The sequence below is a fragment of the Dendrobium catenatum genome, unplaced genomic scaffold, assembly GCF_001605985.2.
Source record: "Dendrobium catenatum unplaced genomic scaffold, ASM160598v2 fragScaff_scaffold_1061, whole genome shotgun sequence".
Taxonomy (NCBI): Eukaryota; Viridiplantae; Streptophyta; class Magnoliopsida; order Asparagales; family Orchidaceae; genus Dendrobium; species Dendrobium catenatum.
The window spans coordinates 2,116,997-2,137,100 of NW_021319523.1; the positions used below are offsets into that span (position 1 = coordinate 2,116,997).

The window sequence follows — 20,104 nt, forward strand, 5'->3', positions numbered from 1 at the left end:
TTAGTATCCTAGGCTATCATGCCATTTATATATTGTTGTATGTATATTCCCTTTTTTTTGGCAATTCTTGATAATTGTCCTTGTTGCACACATATCAATTTAAACTATGATATTTTGCTTTAAAAAATAGGCTGGCCAACCTATACAGCATACCCATCCAAGAAAGAGTGTCACTTAGATCATAATAACCTGACGCGTGATTAAGGTCATCAAAATGTAACTAATAAGCAATTCAAATTGTTTAAGCTGTATATGGATTATGATATGCAAAATAAGGTAACATAAAATAATTTGTAAAACTGAACATCTGGGCAAAATTGCGTACCAAAGCAGCATAAGATTTCATTAATGGCTTAAGAAGCTGCCAAATTGGTTGAAATACAAATGGTGCACCCACCAAGAGCACTTGACCAAGCCTCTTTGGGTAGTAATAGTAGAATGCATCAATCTGGAAGATAACCAAAAATATTTCGTAATCTAACACAATTTATAGGTAATCATTGATGAATTCAAAATTAAAATTAAGCCACCTTTGAAGAAAGAATTTGCTAGAGACAAATTTTGGCTATGCATAATGATAAAAGTTAATGTGTAGATGAATCTGCACCATATTGAACTACTACAGCTAGCATGACTACCTACTGAGGAAGGATTACAGATGCAAGTCCATTCTTCCTGGAGAATTAACTACTGTTCTTGTCAATTCAGCATGTGTCAACTACTCACAAGGGTATTTGTGTAATTTCACGTAGATATTATCCTGTGAGTTTTCAGTACTTGTTTCTTGTAAATAGAAATAAGCGTATTCTTTGCAATTTGTCAATTTCAACATGGGAGGCACTTCATGGGAAGTACAACTTGTTTAAATTCACGTCATGTGAGAAAATGGTATAGTTAACAGTCACAATTCCTGCCATAATTCAATTCAACTAAATGAAATCTCAAAGGTTGCAACAGAACTAGAGAGAAAACATAAATGAAGTGAGGTGAGGGAGTTACCAAAAACTTAAAAAACATGATATCTGCATTTTCTGTACGAAAACCCCTTAGATCAACTATTACAAGTATTTCTCCCAATCCATATGGAAACTTGTGTAAGGCCTTCTCAATCAAGAATACACAAAGCTTCTGATTCTCAGCTGCCGCCTGCTTCTGCAGCCAAAGCATGTTTGGCCTGTTATTGAGAGTGTTTTACTAAAAAACATCTGAATAGTTTTGAAAATGATGGTTCTCGGCAAGTTGGAAAAGCCAATCTACTAACAATTTTGAGATAGCATAAAAATGATCGATTTTCACAATATCTAAACATCAAATGAATTTCTTCTTTCATGTCATGATGTGCATAAAATACTAGTGTAAAAAAATAATAATATATTCTACTATTAAAGCATAAAAAAGAGGGCAAATCCAATGCTCATGCCTCTTGTTGCTTAACCCTGCATTTGCAACTTTGAGCTCATGACCTCTAGGTCAAAACTAGGCAAACTAGTAAGTGCAAAAATCACCGTCTCTTGACTCCCCTCACCCACATGATTCGAGGAAGACATGAAATTGTGTCATATAATCCTAATGGTGAGCATTCAAAGTACTTCCATGCTACTTGTTGAGAGGAATAGACCATGCAAGTTTAGATGCTGATAATATATATCAAAGTACGGCCATGCTATCTTTTGAGAGGGACAGGCCATGCAAGTTTAGTTTATATATACATATATATGAAGCTTGGAAAATGATGGCTCACGTCAAATACATTGTGAAGATGCTTCTTGTTACCAAGGCAACAGAATGAACAAAATTGAATTCAAACTTTAATAAAAGAGATTCTCAATAAAATGAATAAATAATGCCATGTTTCTCTTGTTTACCCCGTCTCGTCCCCACTTACTAAGGCTCCAGATCATTTTGATTGTACCTCTGCTGTCACAGTTATGATGCCTCAGGTTTTATATGTACTGAGTTATTCAAAAAAGCTAGAAGCAATAAAATCATCACCAGCTTTATCCAGCGTCAACTTGATGAATCATAAATTTATATTCATTCTTATGGAGTGTAGCATGAGATATTAAAAGTATTATATGCAAATAATTTTGCAAAACTTCTAGCAACCAATATAAAAGGCATTAATTAAAATTATGCAATAGTTTAACCATGTAACTCACAGAAAGAAGTTCATTTCTTTGAAAAATGTAGAAAGCCACCCACCTCTGGAAAATGCTTGGATGCCACTACCACCAGCACCGGTCTACCTTTGACATCTGTGAAGTCATGCACATAAGCTTTGCCTGTTGCATATATGATTTTTACTGAATCTTCTGATAATGTTGAAACCCCAAAGTCTTCACGCCATTTCTGGCAAAGATGAAAGGATTTGACTCTAAAAGCTCCATAATAAAGAAAAAAAAAATAGCAACAATAGAAGTTGAAGGCAGGACTATCCTTACTATTTATATCAAAATAACATTAAGATCAATTTATTTTTTTAGACTATGCAGCAATAACGACAACAACAACATCAAGGCTTTATCCCACTGTGGGATCGGCTACATGAATCATTTTTCTCCATGTGCGTTATGTTAAAAGTCAAATTCTCATTTAAATCGAATTAAAAAAGCCAGTTCTGTCATTTTCTAACCAAGTCTTTTTTAGGTCTGCCTTAACCTTTTCCTAACATAAGCCAAATCTAATACATTTACTCTCTTAACTGGGTCATCGGAATGCCGATGTTTTATGTGACCAAAGCATCTAAGGCGACTCTTTATAATCTTATTTGCCACCAGAGCTACTCCAACTTTTTCACAAATATACTCATTTCACATTCTATCTCTAAGAGTGAAGCCACTCATCCACCTAAGCACCCTTATCTCTGCACCACTTAACTTAATTTTATGTTTCTCTTTTAATGGCAAACATTCTGCGCCATAAAGCACTGCAAGTCTTACAACCATCTTATAGAATTTTCCTTTAAGTTTGAGAGGTACTTTCTATCAAACAATAGGCCCGATGCATTCCTCCACTTCAACAATCCAACTTGAATTCTACTAATAATTTCCCCATCTATTTCACTATCACTTTGAACATTAGACCCAAGATATCTAAAATGTGTAGTCATATTAATGACTTGATCACACAAAGTTACAATCTCCCCATTAGATCTATTACTACTAAAATTAAACTCAATATATTCTGTTTTAGACCAAATCAAACGAAAACCTTTAGACTCTAACATTGACCTCCATAATTCAAGTTTACTTTCAACTCCCTTTCTAGTCTCAACAACAAGAAGAATATCATCAGTAAAAAGCATACACCAAGGTACATCCTCTTGCAAATGTCTACTAAATACATCCATGACTAAGGCAAAAAATATGAGCTTAAAGCTAATCCTTGATGTAATCCAACTGAAATAGAAAAATACTTGGTCAAACCATCTTGTGTTTGAACACAAGTAACAGCTCTTGCATACATATCCATAATGACTTGAATACAAGCATTATTATCCTTCTTTTTTCTAAATATCTCCAAAGCACTCGCTGGAAACTTTATCATAAGATATCTTTAAATCAATAAATATCATATATAGATCCTCCTTATTCTCTCTATACCTCTCCATCAAAACACTTAATAAATGTATAACTTTCATAATAGGCCTATTAGGCATGAATCCAAATTAATTTTGAGAAACATTAGTATCACATCGTAACTTATGATCAATAAATCTCTCCCATAGTTTTAAAGAATGACACATTAACTTAATTCCTCTATAATTTGCACACTCTTGTGCATCACCTTTATTCTTAAAGGTAGGAAGCAACACACTCCTTCTACATTCATTTGACATCTTTTTAAGTCTTCAAAATAATATTAAAAAGTTTCTTAAGCCAAGAAATTCCTTCCTCTCCTAAACATTTTCAATCCTCTATTAGAATATCATTAGGTCCAATAGCTTTTCCACACTTCATTTTCTTTAAAACCTCTCTAACTTTGATTTTACTCATACGCAGATAAAAATACAAATCTCTATTTTTATTTAGAGTGCTAAGGTCACTAAAGTTAATTGTATTCTCACAATCTTCATTGAAAAGCTTATCAAAATATTTCATCCACCTTTGTTGAATATCATTTTCTAATAAAAACACTTTTTGATCTTCATCCTTAATGCACTTCACTTGAACTAAATCCTTTTGATCTTCATCCTTAATGCCTTCAGTTAAACTAAATCCTTACTTCTCCTATCTCTCTACTTGAACTAAATCCTTACATAAATCATTAAAACCTAATTTCTTTCTTTAGACTTCTTACAAGCCTCTTTATATATTTCTTAATTCTCCAAGCTTTTACATCCAAACAAAATTTTATAACAAAATTTCTTATTTTTTATCTTGCTTACATATTTTGACTCAACTGCCAACTATTTTTACTATTTGAGTTTTTTCTTTTTGATACTCCAACACATCATTTGCAACATTTTTAATGTCACTAGTTACTTTTCCTACATAATATTACCTCTCATGCACAAACAAAATATTAAGATATTGAATCTTACTATAAAAAATATTTTGTTAGTGTTCTTTAAATGCCCCCGTCTAATCCTAGAACAATATTTTACTTTATTTTTTTTATTTCACCCCTTCATTTTAAAGTTCAAAACTAATAAAAGATGCAAAGTACATAAACTTTTAATCGAAATAACTTTACAATCTTTGCAATACAAAAGATTTATTTTTCTTATAAGAAAATAATCAATTTGGGTTTTACCATATCCCATTCTTAAAAGTGATGAGATGCTCATATCTTTTCTTAAATAAAGTATTAGCAATTATAAAATTACAAGCTAGAGCAAAATTTAATAAGTCCTACCACTTTCATTAGTCGCTCCAAACTCAGAGCCACAATGAATATTTTTAAAATATTCTACACCTCTATCAACATGTCCATTTAAATTTCCTTCAATAAATTTTTTTTTTAAAGAAGTATCTTTGTATTAATTCTTCTAAGTCATTCTAAAATTTTAATTTTGAACAAATATCCAAACCTATTTAAGGAGTATAAGCACTTATAATATTAATAATTTTAGCATCAACAATCATTTTTAAAGTTATAATTTTATCTCCAATTATATTGATTTCTACAACATTATCCTTCAAACTCTTATTTCTAATCACACCTAAATTATTTCTTTTACGACTCCTAGTTGAATACCATAGTCTAAATTCTAAAATATCAATCTCTTTAGCCTTCACTTCAACCTATTTAATTTCCTGAATATATAAAATATTTATCTCCCTATGAATCATAATATCTATTAATTCCGTTAATTTTTTCTATAAGGGAACCTATATTATAAGTTCTTATCCTAATTTTTGTTTCATGGATTAACTTCTTTACCCACATCCGTCCATGATATGGAACCCTTGCTTATTTAACAATGCACCCGAGCGTCAGTGCAGCGGCCCTTGCACGCTTCTCATTGTATTCAAGTTATATCACTAAACTTGTAGTATTATATGCACTAAAATTTCTAAGAGCAAGTTATAAAATCAAAGAACAAAAAAAAAAAAAAACCAAAGCAAGTTCTATGGCCAAAAGCAACTAAGAGATACAGCTTTCAAGAAATGATAGGTGAAGGTAATGCTAAAATATAGAAATTGAGAACCCTGAAATTTTTTAAAAGATGAGATAAATTTTTTTTTCAAAAATTATATCCCATGTTTTGTGCAGATTTAGAAGTTCATCAGAATCACGTTGGGCTTTGAATTATAGGAATTTGAGATTAAAAAAACTTCTACTAAGATTGGATCATTGAATTGGGGAAGTTCTACAAATTGATGAATGTGTTATTTTTACGTTTTTTATAAAGGTGGAAGCTTCATAAAGAGTAAAATAATGAAGTTTGCCACAAGAAGAACATAATAATTTCAATAAGATACTCCAACTTAATAATAAGGGTCAACTGATCCCTATGACTGAAGTTTGCACCTTTTATGATTTCTTTGACCTACCACAGACCACATTTGTAAAAGACATCTAAATAATATTTAAAACATCCAAGAATATCAAATATCTTAATGCATTTATAGATTCATACATATCATATGACCATTAATTTACATGATTCCAAGTTAATTCCCATCAATTTCAAGTATAAGAGTATTGAATAATTCGATTCACAAATGATTATTTTATATGAATCATGCTTAATTAACAATGTACATCTTTATAAAATGAATGACAAATATTTACATCAATACAAAGAATGAGATATTAAAATAATGAGAATAAAATTCAAGTATCTTACGAAAAATCATATCATGTGGTTAAGTGAACCGACTTTGATGGTCTGTGCAAGAAAAGATTATTAATGATGCTGGAGAATTGGTTAGTCCAAGTTTTATCAAGGAAAATGAAAAAGAATTCCTGGCTCTTGATACTAGAGAGTTTATTAGTCTAATCTTCATCAAGAAAATATAAAGAGAGTCCCGACCCTTGATAATGAAGAGTTAGTTAAACATTTATCAAGAGGAATATTTATACAAAGGGTTTGAAGCTTATAAGGATGATATAATATTTCAGAAGTATTAAATATTAAGAATGAATATAACAACAATAACAATAACAATAAGCCTTTATCCCACTATGTAGGGTCGGCTACATGAATCATTTTCTCCATTGTATTATGTTAAGGGTCAAATTCTTATCTAAAATCTAATAAAGAAAGGTTATTTCTAATATTTTCTAACCAAGTCTTTTTAGGTCTACCTCTACCTTTCTTAATATAAGTCAAATCTAATACATCTATTTTCCTAACCATGTCATCGGAAGGCCGTCATTTTATATGACCAAACCATCTAAGGCAACTCTCTCTAATCTTATCTTCCACAGGAGCTACTCCAGCCTTTTCACGTATATGCTCATTTCGTATCCTTTCTTTAAGAGTAAAGTCACTCATCCACCTGAGCATCCTCATTTCTGCAACACTTAGCTTAATATTATGCTTCTCTTTTAATGACCAACATTCTGCACCATAAAGCATTGCAAGTTTCACTACCATTTTATAGAATTTTCCCTTAATTTGAGAGGGAATTTTCTATCATATAACAAGCCTTATGCATTCCTCCACTTCAACCATCTAACTTGAATTCTACTAATAATATCTCCATCTATTTCACCATCACTCTGAAAAATAGACCAAATATATCTAAAACGTGTGCTCTTATTAATGACTTGATCGCCCAAGCTCACAATCTCTCCACTAGATCTATTATTACTAAAATTACACTCCATATATTTAGTTTTAGATCTGCTCAAACGAAAGTCAGGGTACAACGTCTTGCAAATGTCTAGTGAGAACATCCATAACTAAAGCAAATATATATGGGCTTAAGGCTAATCCTTGACGTAATCCAACTGAAATAGGAAAATACTTGGTCAAACCACCATGTGTTTGAACACAGGTAACAGCTCCTGCATATATATCCTTAATGACTTGAATATAAATATTATTAGCCCATTTCTTTGTTGACCCCTACGATAAAAAGAAAGGAATAAAAAATTTTGCGAAATCATTACATACCTGCTGCGATCCTAAGCCCATTCCAATATCTTGCTTAAACTATGCCAAAATTCGGTCGCAGTCTGCAAAACATCGCCGAACAATTGCATCGGTCGCATCTTATGCATATACGAGCGCGTTGTTAAAATGAGAGAAAAGCCCTCATTCGTTTGCTTCTTCCACTGCCGAGCTCCAACAGACTCCCCCCCCCCCCCCCCCCCCTCCTTTCATCTTCTTCGTTACTTCCTTCTCACGCGAGAGCCCCCAACGACTGACCTTCTTCATGCTTCACAATCCCTGTCTTGATTTACCCCATCCTTAAGCTCCGAACCAGACGTTGAAGCCCCTTACCTCACCGAATATCCAACCGAAATCTCCCTCTGTTGCAACCTCCGACCACCACCTTGTCCAACCACTTCTTCTTGCCAAACTTCAGCGACATCTCCCACACCCGAAGCTTCATAAGACCTGTTCGATTTCCCTGCCACGAGCTGGAAGCCAAAGTCTTGTAGCTCCCATTCATACCTCTAACCCTTACTCCCATCCCGTCGAGTCTTACAAGCCCAAGCAAAATGTCCTTCATCACACCAAGGCTTAATTTGAGTCAATTTCGTCTTGACGACCTTCGATCGAATCGATCGAGCGGAAAAGTACGTCAACAGTAACCTCCCATCTGAACTCCACAAAAGCCTCGTTATCTCATCCTCCTTAAACCGACCACTCCATTCGAATCCCTCAAGTAGCCGAACTCATCCTGTCCCCTGCCACATCACGCAAATGCTTGTAGCCGAACCATTCACATACAAGTTAACTTAGGATTAGGGCTTTATTCATAATATTTATCAATATCTAATATTATATTATTAATATTAGTATATTTATTATGCATATTAGTATATTAGTATGTAGCTGCTATTTACTATTTACTAATATTAGTATATATGTAATTACTAATATATATATGCCAAAAAAAGAAACATGTGCATGATTCCAAAAAAAAAAAGGGAAAAAGAAAAAAAATCCAAAAAAAGAGAGAAATTATTGTATATTTTTTATCGTCAACATCACCGCCAATCCCTCATCGTGCATGTATAAGTTCTAAATTCAAAATCCCCGTTTTCAGCGTTTGTGTAGAGCCGGAAACCCCCCTATATGTGCTCTCATAGCACGTTAGGAGGAAATCCAGTGCAACGCATACGACGAAGCAGGTAAGCCCTATACATGCTTTTGTAGTGGTGTGGGGACGTCCCTGAGTACCTGTACATGCCCAAGTGATGTGGCAGAGAAACCACTTGTGTCTTCAAACAGGTACTTTGCAGCCCCCATACATATTCTTGTAGCGTGGTGGGATTGAAGATGTACGGCCTCGATGTCACCCAACACCAACCATACGCGCTCTTGTAGCGTGGTGGGATGACCCAATTTTCAGTAGTTTCCCCTAAACAAGGGAGACATCGCGAGGCTGTCGAAATTTCATTTTAAGATGCAAGGGACTTAGACAAAAAGAAGATGACCTGATTTGAACTTAATATAGGGGACTTGATTTGGATGAAAATGGACAACAGGGAACTTCACTCGAATGCACATAACAAAGTACTCAAGCTCAAACAAATTACAATGAACTTTATTTTAACATCAAATGAACTAAATTAAAATAATTTGAAACTTGAAATTGGAGTAAATGAAATGGAACATAACTTGAACTTGGACATCAATAAAATGGATAATCAAGAGCTTGATTTGGAAGATGATATCAAAACTTCAATAGAATTTGAGGGGATTGTCACCTCAATTTAAATGCCAAATGCTAACCAAAGAAAATTTAAGTCATTCAAAGGCCATGAAAGCAAGTCAAGTGAATATAAATAAGCACTTGCAAACAACGGCATATGATGACTAAAGTTTCTATATATCACTCATAAGCAATAATGAACTCGAGGTACCTAAAACACATACAATAGCTCACCCACAAGCAACTACAGGAAGCTTGTGAATATTCGTGGACGACTGTGAATGATGATGAAGATTACTGAACCTGTAACGTTTGAACTATTGCAAGAAAATACATCAAGCTATAAAAGAGTTTCAATGCACACAAAGAATGTCCATAAATGAAGCACAAAGAATATGTAATGAAGTGCAATACATGTCGTATGGTGTGATGGATATTCTACAACCATGGAATAGGAGATTGTAGTAAATATAAATACATACGAGTTCTTATAATAGACTTGTCATACATACTAGAAATCATCCACGAGCCAAATGCCAAAGGACTGCAACAAATACAAATTACTACAGGTCATTACAGGAAACTTATTGTATGTACAATACGCTGTCTACAAGTAGACATCGAACAACTACAACAAATCCAAATGCTTATGAATTGCGGAAGGAAACTTGTCGTACACATGGAATGCCATCTACAGACAAATGCAAAAGATCTATAATCAATTATTTCATGATATGGCAATTTATCTGCAAATCTAAGTAGATGATGCACATTAAATGCATATGATCATGAGGTGCTACAAAAGACCCATTCTATATTTAGCATGTCAGTTGGAACTAGAAGAATCCAATATGCAGTGAAAACGATAAGTTATTAATTCAAGATAGGGGTCACCAATTTTGAAGTACAAGGCATCAGTAAAAATGTAGCCATCCAAGGTTGAAATGATTGATTTTTTATTTAAGCCAACAGTAGAAAATGATAATGATGGCATAACTAGGATTCACTTATTAACTTCTATATGAGTTCTGAAAAGAGAAAGCTAGATCAAATCATTATGGAGTGAGTGAGTCTCAGTTCAACAAGGTTTTGAACATTGAGTTGGATAAGAATATTGAGGCTTATATGTTTCTTGATGAACGATGGTTATGCATCTAAAATACTTCCTACGTGCAAATATCGAAGCACTATGACAAACACAAACTTCTACTAGTTGTCGTAGAAGACTCGTCAAATGTCCCAAAATGTTTTCGCACATGCACTGTAATAGGTATGCACATAGTTATACAAAAGGGGCAAGTGCAATCGCCACCCGCATAAGTCCCAACGAGCGCGTTATGGAAACACACGTGACGTCTAGGGATGTTGTGCGGGTCAATAAATGAACGTAGTTCGAGCTCGATCCTTCTATATGGATAGATAGAAGTCGACACGACTCGAATTATTAAAAAGATATATGGTCAAGGTGTCAACCAGAATATCAGTTTTATACGTTCATATAAGGCCTTCAAGGTCTATGACTAAAAAAAATTCATCAACAAAAACATAAAGCTTATGGACCCGATCCTCTGTCGACTAGTAGACAGAGTCGATATGGTCTAATCAATGAAATTCCCAAATGACCCCATTACCCCAATGATGGCCGTGTTAAATGTGGATTTCAACCGGAGGGGTTAATTCCAAAACATTTTATCAAATGCCTTCAAACCTCCACAAAGTTTGAACTTCCATAAAATACAAACATTTTCTAATGACCTTATACACCCCAATGATGGCCGCGTTGAACGAAAATATCAACCGGATGGGTTAATTCCAAATACTCTATATACTTTCAAATGCCACCCAAATGCCCAAATGCCCAAAATCCAAAAAAAAATTCTAAAATCCGTATGTTTAAAATTGAAACTCAACAATTAATCACTTAAAGCAAAATTTATCCACCCTCTGCAATAGTTTGCCGAGGTGGACAAATTGAAAACTATTTCAGCTCACAAAGAGCTAATGTCTGGTCGAGAATATCAGTAGGATTCATTCTCAAACTATCTGCTGTAAATAAGAATGTGACATGTGTCCTCTAACCAGCGATTTTACCGCCAATGACACCGTAGGATAAACGGTTATGACCAGGGTCCTCTGAACCAAGTGGTTTACCGTCAAATGACACCATCAAATTACGGTTATGGCCAGAGCCCGTATGCTCTCCCCAATGACATCAAATCCTTAAGATATGAATCAATATGATATAATTGATAGGGTATAAAGCCGTTTGTTAGCTAAGGTGGATTCAAATTTATCCCCTTAAACAAGCACTCTCTCCATGTCTATAAGGTACCCTTGGACACAACAACCCATGACTGCCAACAAGGATCCTTCCGTCAGGTTGGTTCAACTACCTCATCTGACTAAGTAGACTAGGGACCACGATGGCTCGGGAAGACGGAACCATGGGATCTTAATTGAGTCCATCATCCATTCCCCCACCATCCGTTTTAAGTGCAAGATGATGAAATTTTCAATTTTAAATAACAAATCTTCCAACCCTTCTATATGCCAGATAACACGAACCTTTACGTATCTGATCGACGACTAACCTTAATTAAAAGTTCTCTCTTGTTACACTATAGGGGCTTGCACCTATAGGAAACCAGAACTTAGATCATAAAGTCCTCGCAAAATGAGAGCGGAATCTCTGGGTAGTGTCTTATCTACAAAGTCATCAATCCCAAAATTTAACCATGGACTTAATCCGTTAAAACTACCCCGAAAAGCAGCGGGGAAGCTGAGGCCAAATTTTTGGAGCCCACAATCTTTTGTAGAACTCTCCTTATTCTCTCTATACTTCTCCATCAAACCTCTCAATAAATGTATAGCTTCCATAATAGACCTACCTGGCATGAATCCATTTGAGAAACATTAGTATCGCGTCGCAACCTATGCCGCATAACTATCTCCCATAGTTTTAAAGTATGCCACATTAACTTAATACATCTATAATTCACACAATCTTGTGCATCACCTTTTATTCTTATAAATAGGAATCAACACACATATTCTCCACTCATCTGGCATCTTTTAAGTCTTCAAAATAATATTAAAAAATTTAGTAAGCCAAGAATGAATAAAAGAATAAAAAGTAAGAAATTTATTGTCAATTTCATTTTCATGTAACAATTATATTTGTTACTTCTAGTTGATCATTCATGCAGTTGCTTTACAACTCATGTATTGAACATTCAGCACCCACACTAAGCCAATTATAACATTGAGTGAAAAATGCTTATTTGACCATCACTGCATTTTCTGTAATTTCCATGTTAGAATTATCTATCTATCTAACTGAGTATTTGGTTCATTCAATGCTACATCATGATTTTAGGAAAAAGGGAAGGAGCACGAGGAATATAAGACAGGTGAATAGTTTTGCCTCATATAATAATATTTTGGATGTATGATTTTGGATATGGTAAGATATATGTATGATAAAGTAAATTAAAGAAATTGGGTGTGTACTAATTTATTTTGGAAGTTATATTAGAAGCTCTGGATTTGATTTAATGATTTTAATTATATATGCTTTCATTTTAATGCTTTTGATGGATATTTCAAGTTCGACCACTTTCCACTCATTAGAGCCTAGCAAGTTAACTTAGGATGGGTGCGGTAAGAGTTAAGTCTGACTAGATTCTCTATCTATTACGCCTCAAGATTTCCTAAGAATAGGTGAAAATAGGGTGTGGTGTGACACCTCAAAAGGTATGAGAATCAAAAAGATAAAAATATTGGACATATCTATTATTGACCTCGCTTTCATTGTGCTCTAGCTTGACCACTACACACACCTTGGTGGCTTCAAGTATTCTGGTTCAATCATTGTAGTACCCACAGACATGACGATTTGAACTTGAACTTCCTGATAAGGATCACTTCCTAATCATGCACATATCCATTGTTTCGCTCAATCGTGTGTGCCTCACTATAATTGCAATCGTCGCTTAATCGTGTGCTTCTAGCCACAATCACGATCTTCTCTCAATCATGTGTGTCTCACCACGATTGTGATTGTTGCTTGATCGTGTGTGTTTTGTCATGGTTGTCACTTTATTGTGTACATATCGCCATGATTGCGATCGTCACTTGATTGTGTGTGCCTCGCCGCGATCGCAATCATCCTTCGATCGTGCATCTCCCCATGATTTGCAAATTTCGTTACGATCGTAATTCTAGTGCAATTAATTTGAACAATCTTGGTTAGCTCGATGGAATTTCATTTGATTTGATTTATGGGAAATTACTTATTTGAAGAGTTTATATGTATATGTATATGTATATGTATATATATGTATATGTGTATATATATATATATATATATATATAATCTCAACCCATTCAAAACTGAACTATTTCGTTATAATAACTGCCACACTCTTTCTTTTCTAAAGCTGAAATTATCTAAAAATATTTCGAAATGGCCCCTAGGCTTACAATGACCTCTAAAAAAAAAACTACAGCCATCCTTCCCAATACTTGCTAGCCACCCATCCCTCCAATCTACACATTTGCCTCAACCAAGTCGCTGCCACCTTAAAGCTCAATATTGATCACCTACAACCATTCACGTCATTTGATTCATTCTCATTTTTGCATATATCAACCTACACAAAGCATACCACGATCCAGTCATCTCTGAAGAAACAATGAACCTCCAATGCCTTCAATGTTTACACATAAAACGAACCTATCATCATTTATATCCTCCATATATTTTTCCATCATTCCACATCACTCTATACCCTTTTGTCTCCTCTACTACATTGAGGGAATAGTCGAGATTTTCATCACCTCTTTAATGTTTTCTCTATCACATTGAAAAGGCATCTGGCCTTCATGGTTGCCACATGATCAAGTTGTAAATCTCACTGTTGGCATCATCTCTACCACATTAAGAAGATGTTCGGGCTTGTTAAATCACACAAATTGAGCTGTAGTCCCAATCATTAGATTTCTCCTCTACCGCATTGAGGAGATATTCAGGATTCTACTCCTTAGACGTCTTCTCTACCACTTTGAGAAGATGTTTGTCCCTATCTCATCTCGTCTACCACATTGAACATATATGTATATTATTCAAATCCATCTCATCTTCTCTACCACATAGAGAAAAAGTCAAGGCATTCTCATAGAGAAAAAGTCAAGGCATTCTCAACCTCACACGATCAAGTTATAAGCCCCACCTCGTATGTCATATACATCACATGAAGAAGATGCCCCTCTATCCAAACAATCAATATTAGAGAGCCTAGATAGCCTTGTCAACCATCGCAGGTGCCACTACGCGATACTATAAGTTCAGTCTAAGTTGCTCCCTCAAATGATAGAGGAGTGTAATACTCATTGGTCAACCTATGATTAGGTCCATGCCCTTAGTCTAGGAGTTCACCTTGGATAAGATAATTCATGATTGCTAACAAGGATCCTCAGGTCATTGCTTGAATAAATAGACTAAGGGCAATGATGAACCCGAAATGATGGAAACATGGGATTTGGAGCAAGGGAGTTATACCCATTTGGTAGGTTAGTCATCAATTTCTTATCATTCACACATTTTGTTTTCACCTTATCACTTGCATCAATCCTTAATTTTAACACAAGCATTAATTCCTCAATTATTGTAGTTCTTGATCACACCCGGGATATAATTAATCTTAGGAGCTTGCTCCTTGAGGAATCTTTGACCTTATAATTAAAATATACCCTATTTGAAGCCACATTCCTGGCAGGAGAAATCTCTACAACATCCAATCTTTACCCCGCTACATGGGGTGCAGAAGAAATCTGTGAAATAAAATTAATCTGTCTTTCATTAATTCCTACGAGCCTATAGAGTGCATTGAACAAATACAATTAGTCCTCTACTACAATGTCACATGCGTCATTTGAATTCCACATCTATACACGTAAAAAAATTGCTTAGTGCAAAAATGCCATTGTATTAGGCTCCCGTCAGTGCAAGATCTAGGTAGGGATTATTTATGCAACCTTACCCCAACATAACAAAGATGCTTTAATGCAAAGCTAGGGTGACAAGAGATGAATGATTGAGTAAAAAAAAAGGGATCCAAGAGGTGAGAATTCGGAAAGAATGTTGAGTGCACCAATTAGGAGAGAGTAGCGAGACTATAATAGAAATTTAATTTCAATTCATTCAGTAATAATTAAAATGCAAGCTATGAACCCCTACATATAGAAATAGTTAAAAATATATGCTCGAATAATTTGTAATCAAATTTAATTTTAACCAAAATTAAATCCAATCCTACTCATAATTCCAATTTAAACCAAATATTATCAAAAAGAATAATTCACCCTAATTTCAAAGTAATAAGTATAATCTAATAACTCCATATATTCTAATTAAATTAAATAAATCCTAAAATATTTTACCAAAAAAAAAAATACTAAAATAATTTAGCCCTATTTTCTTTTGTTGGATCAGGCTATTTTCAAGATTCAAATTTATGATCATCAGGTCATAATAGTGGTAATTTAATTATTGCACTAGCCATGGAATTCAAATCATGCCATTTGCAGTTTTATCTACTTTTTACTAATTATAACATGTAGACAAGAAATGAACGAGTTAGCATAAAAACCAACAAAATCACAAATAGTGTTTGAGACTAACTCTAACATGCAAAATGCAATAAAGTAAAAAGTGTAACATATTTGCAGTCATCCTATAAATAGGAAATATTAGCAAATTTGGTTCTTTTGTTAGAAGCTGGCAAAAGAATAGCTCAAACCAAAGCAATAATATGGAAACAAAGAGGCATATTAGTCATAATATTCAAAAAATGGAAAAAGACAAATGCAATAAAGTAAATAGTGTTTGAGACCGACTCTAGCATGCAAAATGCAATAAAGTAAAAAAAGTGTAAGACATTTGTAGTCATCCCATAAATACGAAATATTAGCAAATTTGGCTCTTTTGGTAGAAGCTGGCAAAAGAATAGCCTTAAACCAAAGCCAAAATATGGAAAAAAAGGGGTATACTATTCCTAATTTTCAAAGAATGGAAAAAGATAAACGAAAATTGGTTAAAAAAAAACAAATTATTCTTAGGATAAAAGCCTTAAAAGATTAATCATGATTTAGATCACAATTGTGAATCTTACCATTGCACACTACAATAAAAAAATGTAAGACATCCACAAGCATCAAGAAGACAACATTAAGAATATCTGGTAACTTTGTTAAAGAAAAATAAATCCTTAAACCAAGCCATAACATAGTAAAATGCAGCACACATATTGGTTCCATTGTTAGAAGCTAGTTAGAAGAAAGAAAAGCCTAAAACCAAAGCCATACTATGAAAAAAAGGGGCATATTATTCTTTATTCTCAAAGAAAGAAAAATGATTAACAAAAAATGGTTTAAAAACAAATCATTCTTAAAATAAAAGCCTTAAAGAATAACCATGATTCAAACTCGTGATTTCTAGATCACAATAGAGATAATCTAACCACTGCAAAAGCCTATCGAACTTAACTCCATAATTTTGTCTACTTTCTTCTTAGTATAGAAAGAAGACTGAAGAAAAAAATAAATTAGACTATAAAAGCAAACAAAATCACATATTTTGTAAATAATCTATTTGGCTTGAGAATAACTCTAATGTGCTAGCTGCAATAAGAAAATTTAAGAAATCTACAATCGTCCTATAAATAGACAGCATTAAGTATATTTGACTCCTTTGCCAGAGTAAAATAAAATCTTTCAAGCAAGCCAAAACATAGTAAAATGCAGCCTACAAATTATCCTTTAATTTCACATAAAAGGTTATAGAACAATTAATTTTTAGGATACGATAGCTTTCGTGAGTTTTGTAACAGCATCCTCAACAACAAATTTTCTATCCTTCAAAAACCAAAGGATCATGTCTTCATCATCTCTTCCATTTTTTCCAACCTGCAGACTTGAATGTTCTTTCTCAAGCTTATCTTTAACTTCCAACACAAGCTACAAATAAAAATTGAATCAAATTAGAGAATTTTAAGAGCTATGAATTCTTTTAAGAAAATACATTTTGACAAATATTAGATAAATGTAATTGGGAAGGAGGATCTCTTACCGAGGCTCAACCACGATCATTTTTGTCTACATTTGAGTGATATTACTATAAAGCCTTAAATGGATGCATAATAACATAGCAACTCAAAAGTTTGTAGTGTTTATGAAAGCATTATCCAACTCCACTCCCATATGTTCATTCTTTTTATGAAAAGCTTTGTACACCCTTCTCATTGAACAACAAAGTTTACATAACAATTACAATGATAGCGTAATTAGTGATATGATGCATATAATAATTCCTTGTGGGTGCAAACAAAGTGAGAATATGCATAAATATTTTTGCAATACTAACAGTGTGAAAAGAATCAAAGCCCCGCCTTGATGCCAAGTATAAATCACATACCAAACAGGTCCATGATGATTTTACATCTTCAGATCTCATCCAACCTTGTGTTCATTCCAATAAAATGTACAAGCGCAATCTATGCTCAGTCTACTTTAAATGTTGTGCTAAAATTCCTTAAAGTTTGTTACAAAACATATGGTTTCTAAACCAATTCTTCTTCATGTCACACCAATTTAATTGAAAAAGCAAACAACGTTTATTATCAAAACTAGAATGAATAGAATTTTTCTGACCAAGCACTGTTAGATCAAGTCAATGATTATATGCATCCCCAGTGACATATCAAGTCAATCATTTCGCTAAATCATTGTAACATGTGTGAAGAATACAAAGATGCTTCCCCGGTGACAATCATTTTTAAACCACATACTCAATAAAAGGTCGATAAACAAGATCACTACCAGTGGTATGAGTTAAGGGCTATATATATGGAATATAACAAAATTGATTTTAATCCAAAAATGCCTATGGTCGCCAGCTACCCTCCCAAATACTGTGGATCACCCTAGATCCATTAATGTGGGCATGATAAGATGAATGGAAAGAATACAATAAACATAATTCATTTATTTACTGCACAAAAATAAAAGCCGTTTGATCCCTTCCATGGTTGACTTCTTTCATTTAACCAAGAAATTGCCACGAGTATGCTATGACTGTCACACAATAAAACCATTTGATAATGAAATTGTATGGCTGTAAACCACCTAAAGCTTTTCAAGGGAGAACAATCGTTCTTCTAAATACTTTCAATCAATCAGTGGTTTATTTCTGACACATAGGCTAATACCTTCAATCATGCTATTAAGTACAAGAAGAGTATCCATAACATGAGGATGTGAAGTATCTCCTGCAGTAAACTCATGAAGTTGACATTGCAATTCAATGTAGCTACAAGCTGTATTTTTCAAAACCTCTTTCTCTTTCATGATCTTCCACAAGTTATATGCATATCCAAATTGACCTTTATATCCATATATGTTAGCCAAAAGTACATAAGCACTGCTATCACTTGGTACCAGCTCATTCAGGTGCCTTGCTGCAAATTCAGCAACTTCAATGTTGCCATGTGTCCTGGAAGCACCAAGAAGGGCCCTCCAAACAACATCATTGGCCTTCATCGGCATGCTATTCACTAGCTCAACAGCCTCCTCTAAATGCCCTGAACGACTCAGAAGATCAACCATGCAGCCGTAATGCTGAACTTTTGGAGGTATTCCATACTTTCTACTCATCAACAGAAAATATTGATAGCCATCTGCTACCAAGCCTGCATGGCTGCAGGCCTTTAAAATGGATACAAATGTAACATCATCTGGTCTAACATTTGAAAGTTCCATATCTGCAAACATAGAAACAGCCAAGTTACCACAGCCAAGAGAAGCAAGTACAGAGAGTATTGCATTCCAATGATCCAAATTTTTTGTTGTGATCGTATCAAAAATGCGCATCGAGTTATCAGCATATCCACACTTTGAGTACATGTCTATAAGCGCAACTCCAATAATACCATCTAATAAACAGTGTTTCCTACATACGTAAGCATGGACCTGGCTACCAAGAAAGTAAAGGCCTAAATCAGCAATACCAGAAAGAAGAATGGCTAAAGTAGAACAATCAGGTGTTTCTTCAAGAATCTGCATCTGAACAAAAAGTTCAAAGATCTTCTTTGGTTGCCAATTTTGTTTGTATCCACCAAGAATTACATTCCATGAGACTACATCCTTATATGGCATAGTATCAAAAAGCTCTCTTGCCATTTCCATCTCTCCAAGTTTAGAATGTCCGTCAATTAAAATGTTCCACGATATGACATCCTTATTCGGCATTGCATGAAACGTTTGATTTGCAAGTGCCATCTCTCCACACTTCACATAAGCGTCAAGCATAATATTCCATGATTTTTGATTCCGTAATGGCATTAATTCAAACAATTTACATGCTGCAATCATATCACAACACTTGACATACCCATTGATCAAACAATTCCAGGTAACTAGACTCTTACAGGGTGTTTTTTCAAACAAATTATGAGCCACACCAATATGATTACTTATTGCATATCCATTTATCATGATGCCCCAAGTAACTATGTCCTTGAAAGGTGCTATATCAAATAATTCTCTAGCAGATTTTATGTCTCCACTTTTGGCATAACCATCAATCATAATATTCCATGTAACGCCATCTCTCTCAAACATTTCATCAAAAAGGTGTCTCGCAATTTTCATCTGCCCATACTTTGCATGCCCATCAATCATAGCATTCCAAGAGAAAACATCACGTTCTGGCATTAGACTGAATAACTTAATAGCAGAATCCATGCAGCCATGTTTGACATACCCAT

At 34.2% G+C, this 20,104-nt stretch overlaps 1 protein-coding gene across 3 annotated transcripts in view; it reads right to left on the reverse strand.

Annotated features, from left to right (window-relative positions):
* LOC110094904 (phosphatidylinositol transfer protein CSR1) overlaps positions 1-20,104 on the reverse strand; it is a 28,746-nt gene that overhangs the window by 2,596 nt on the left and 6,046 nt on the right. Inside the window, exons 2-5 of one of the 3 annotated variants that reach the window (XM_020820256.2) lie at positions 17,145-17,297; positions 2,203-2,349; positions 1,000-1,146; positions 326-448 (exon numbers count right to left, since the gene is read on the reverse strand). In XM_020820256.2, coding sequence (XP_020675915.1) covers positions 326-448; positions 1,000-1,146; positions 2,203-2,349; positions 17,145-17,297 — 570 coding nt within the window. Of the gene's footprint in view, positions 1-325; positions 449-999; positions 1,153-2,202; positions 2,350-17,144; positions 17,298-20,104 lie in introns of all 3 variants that reach the window. The other 2 variants (XM_020820247.2, XM_020820260.2) reach the window with 2 other exon arrangements.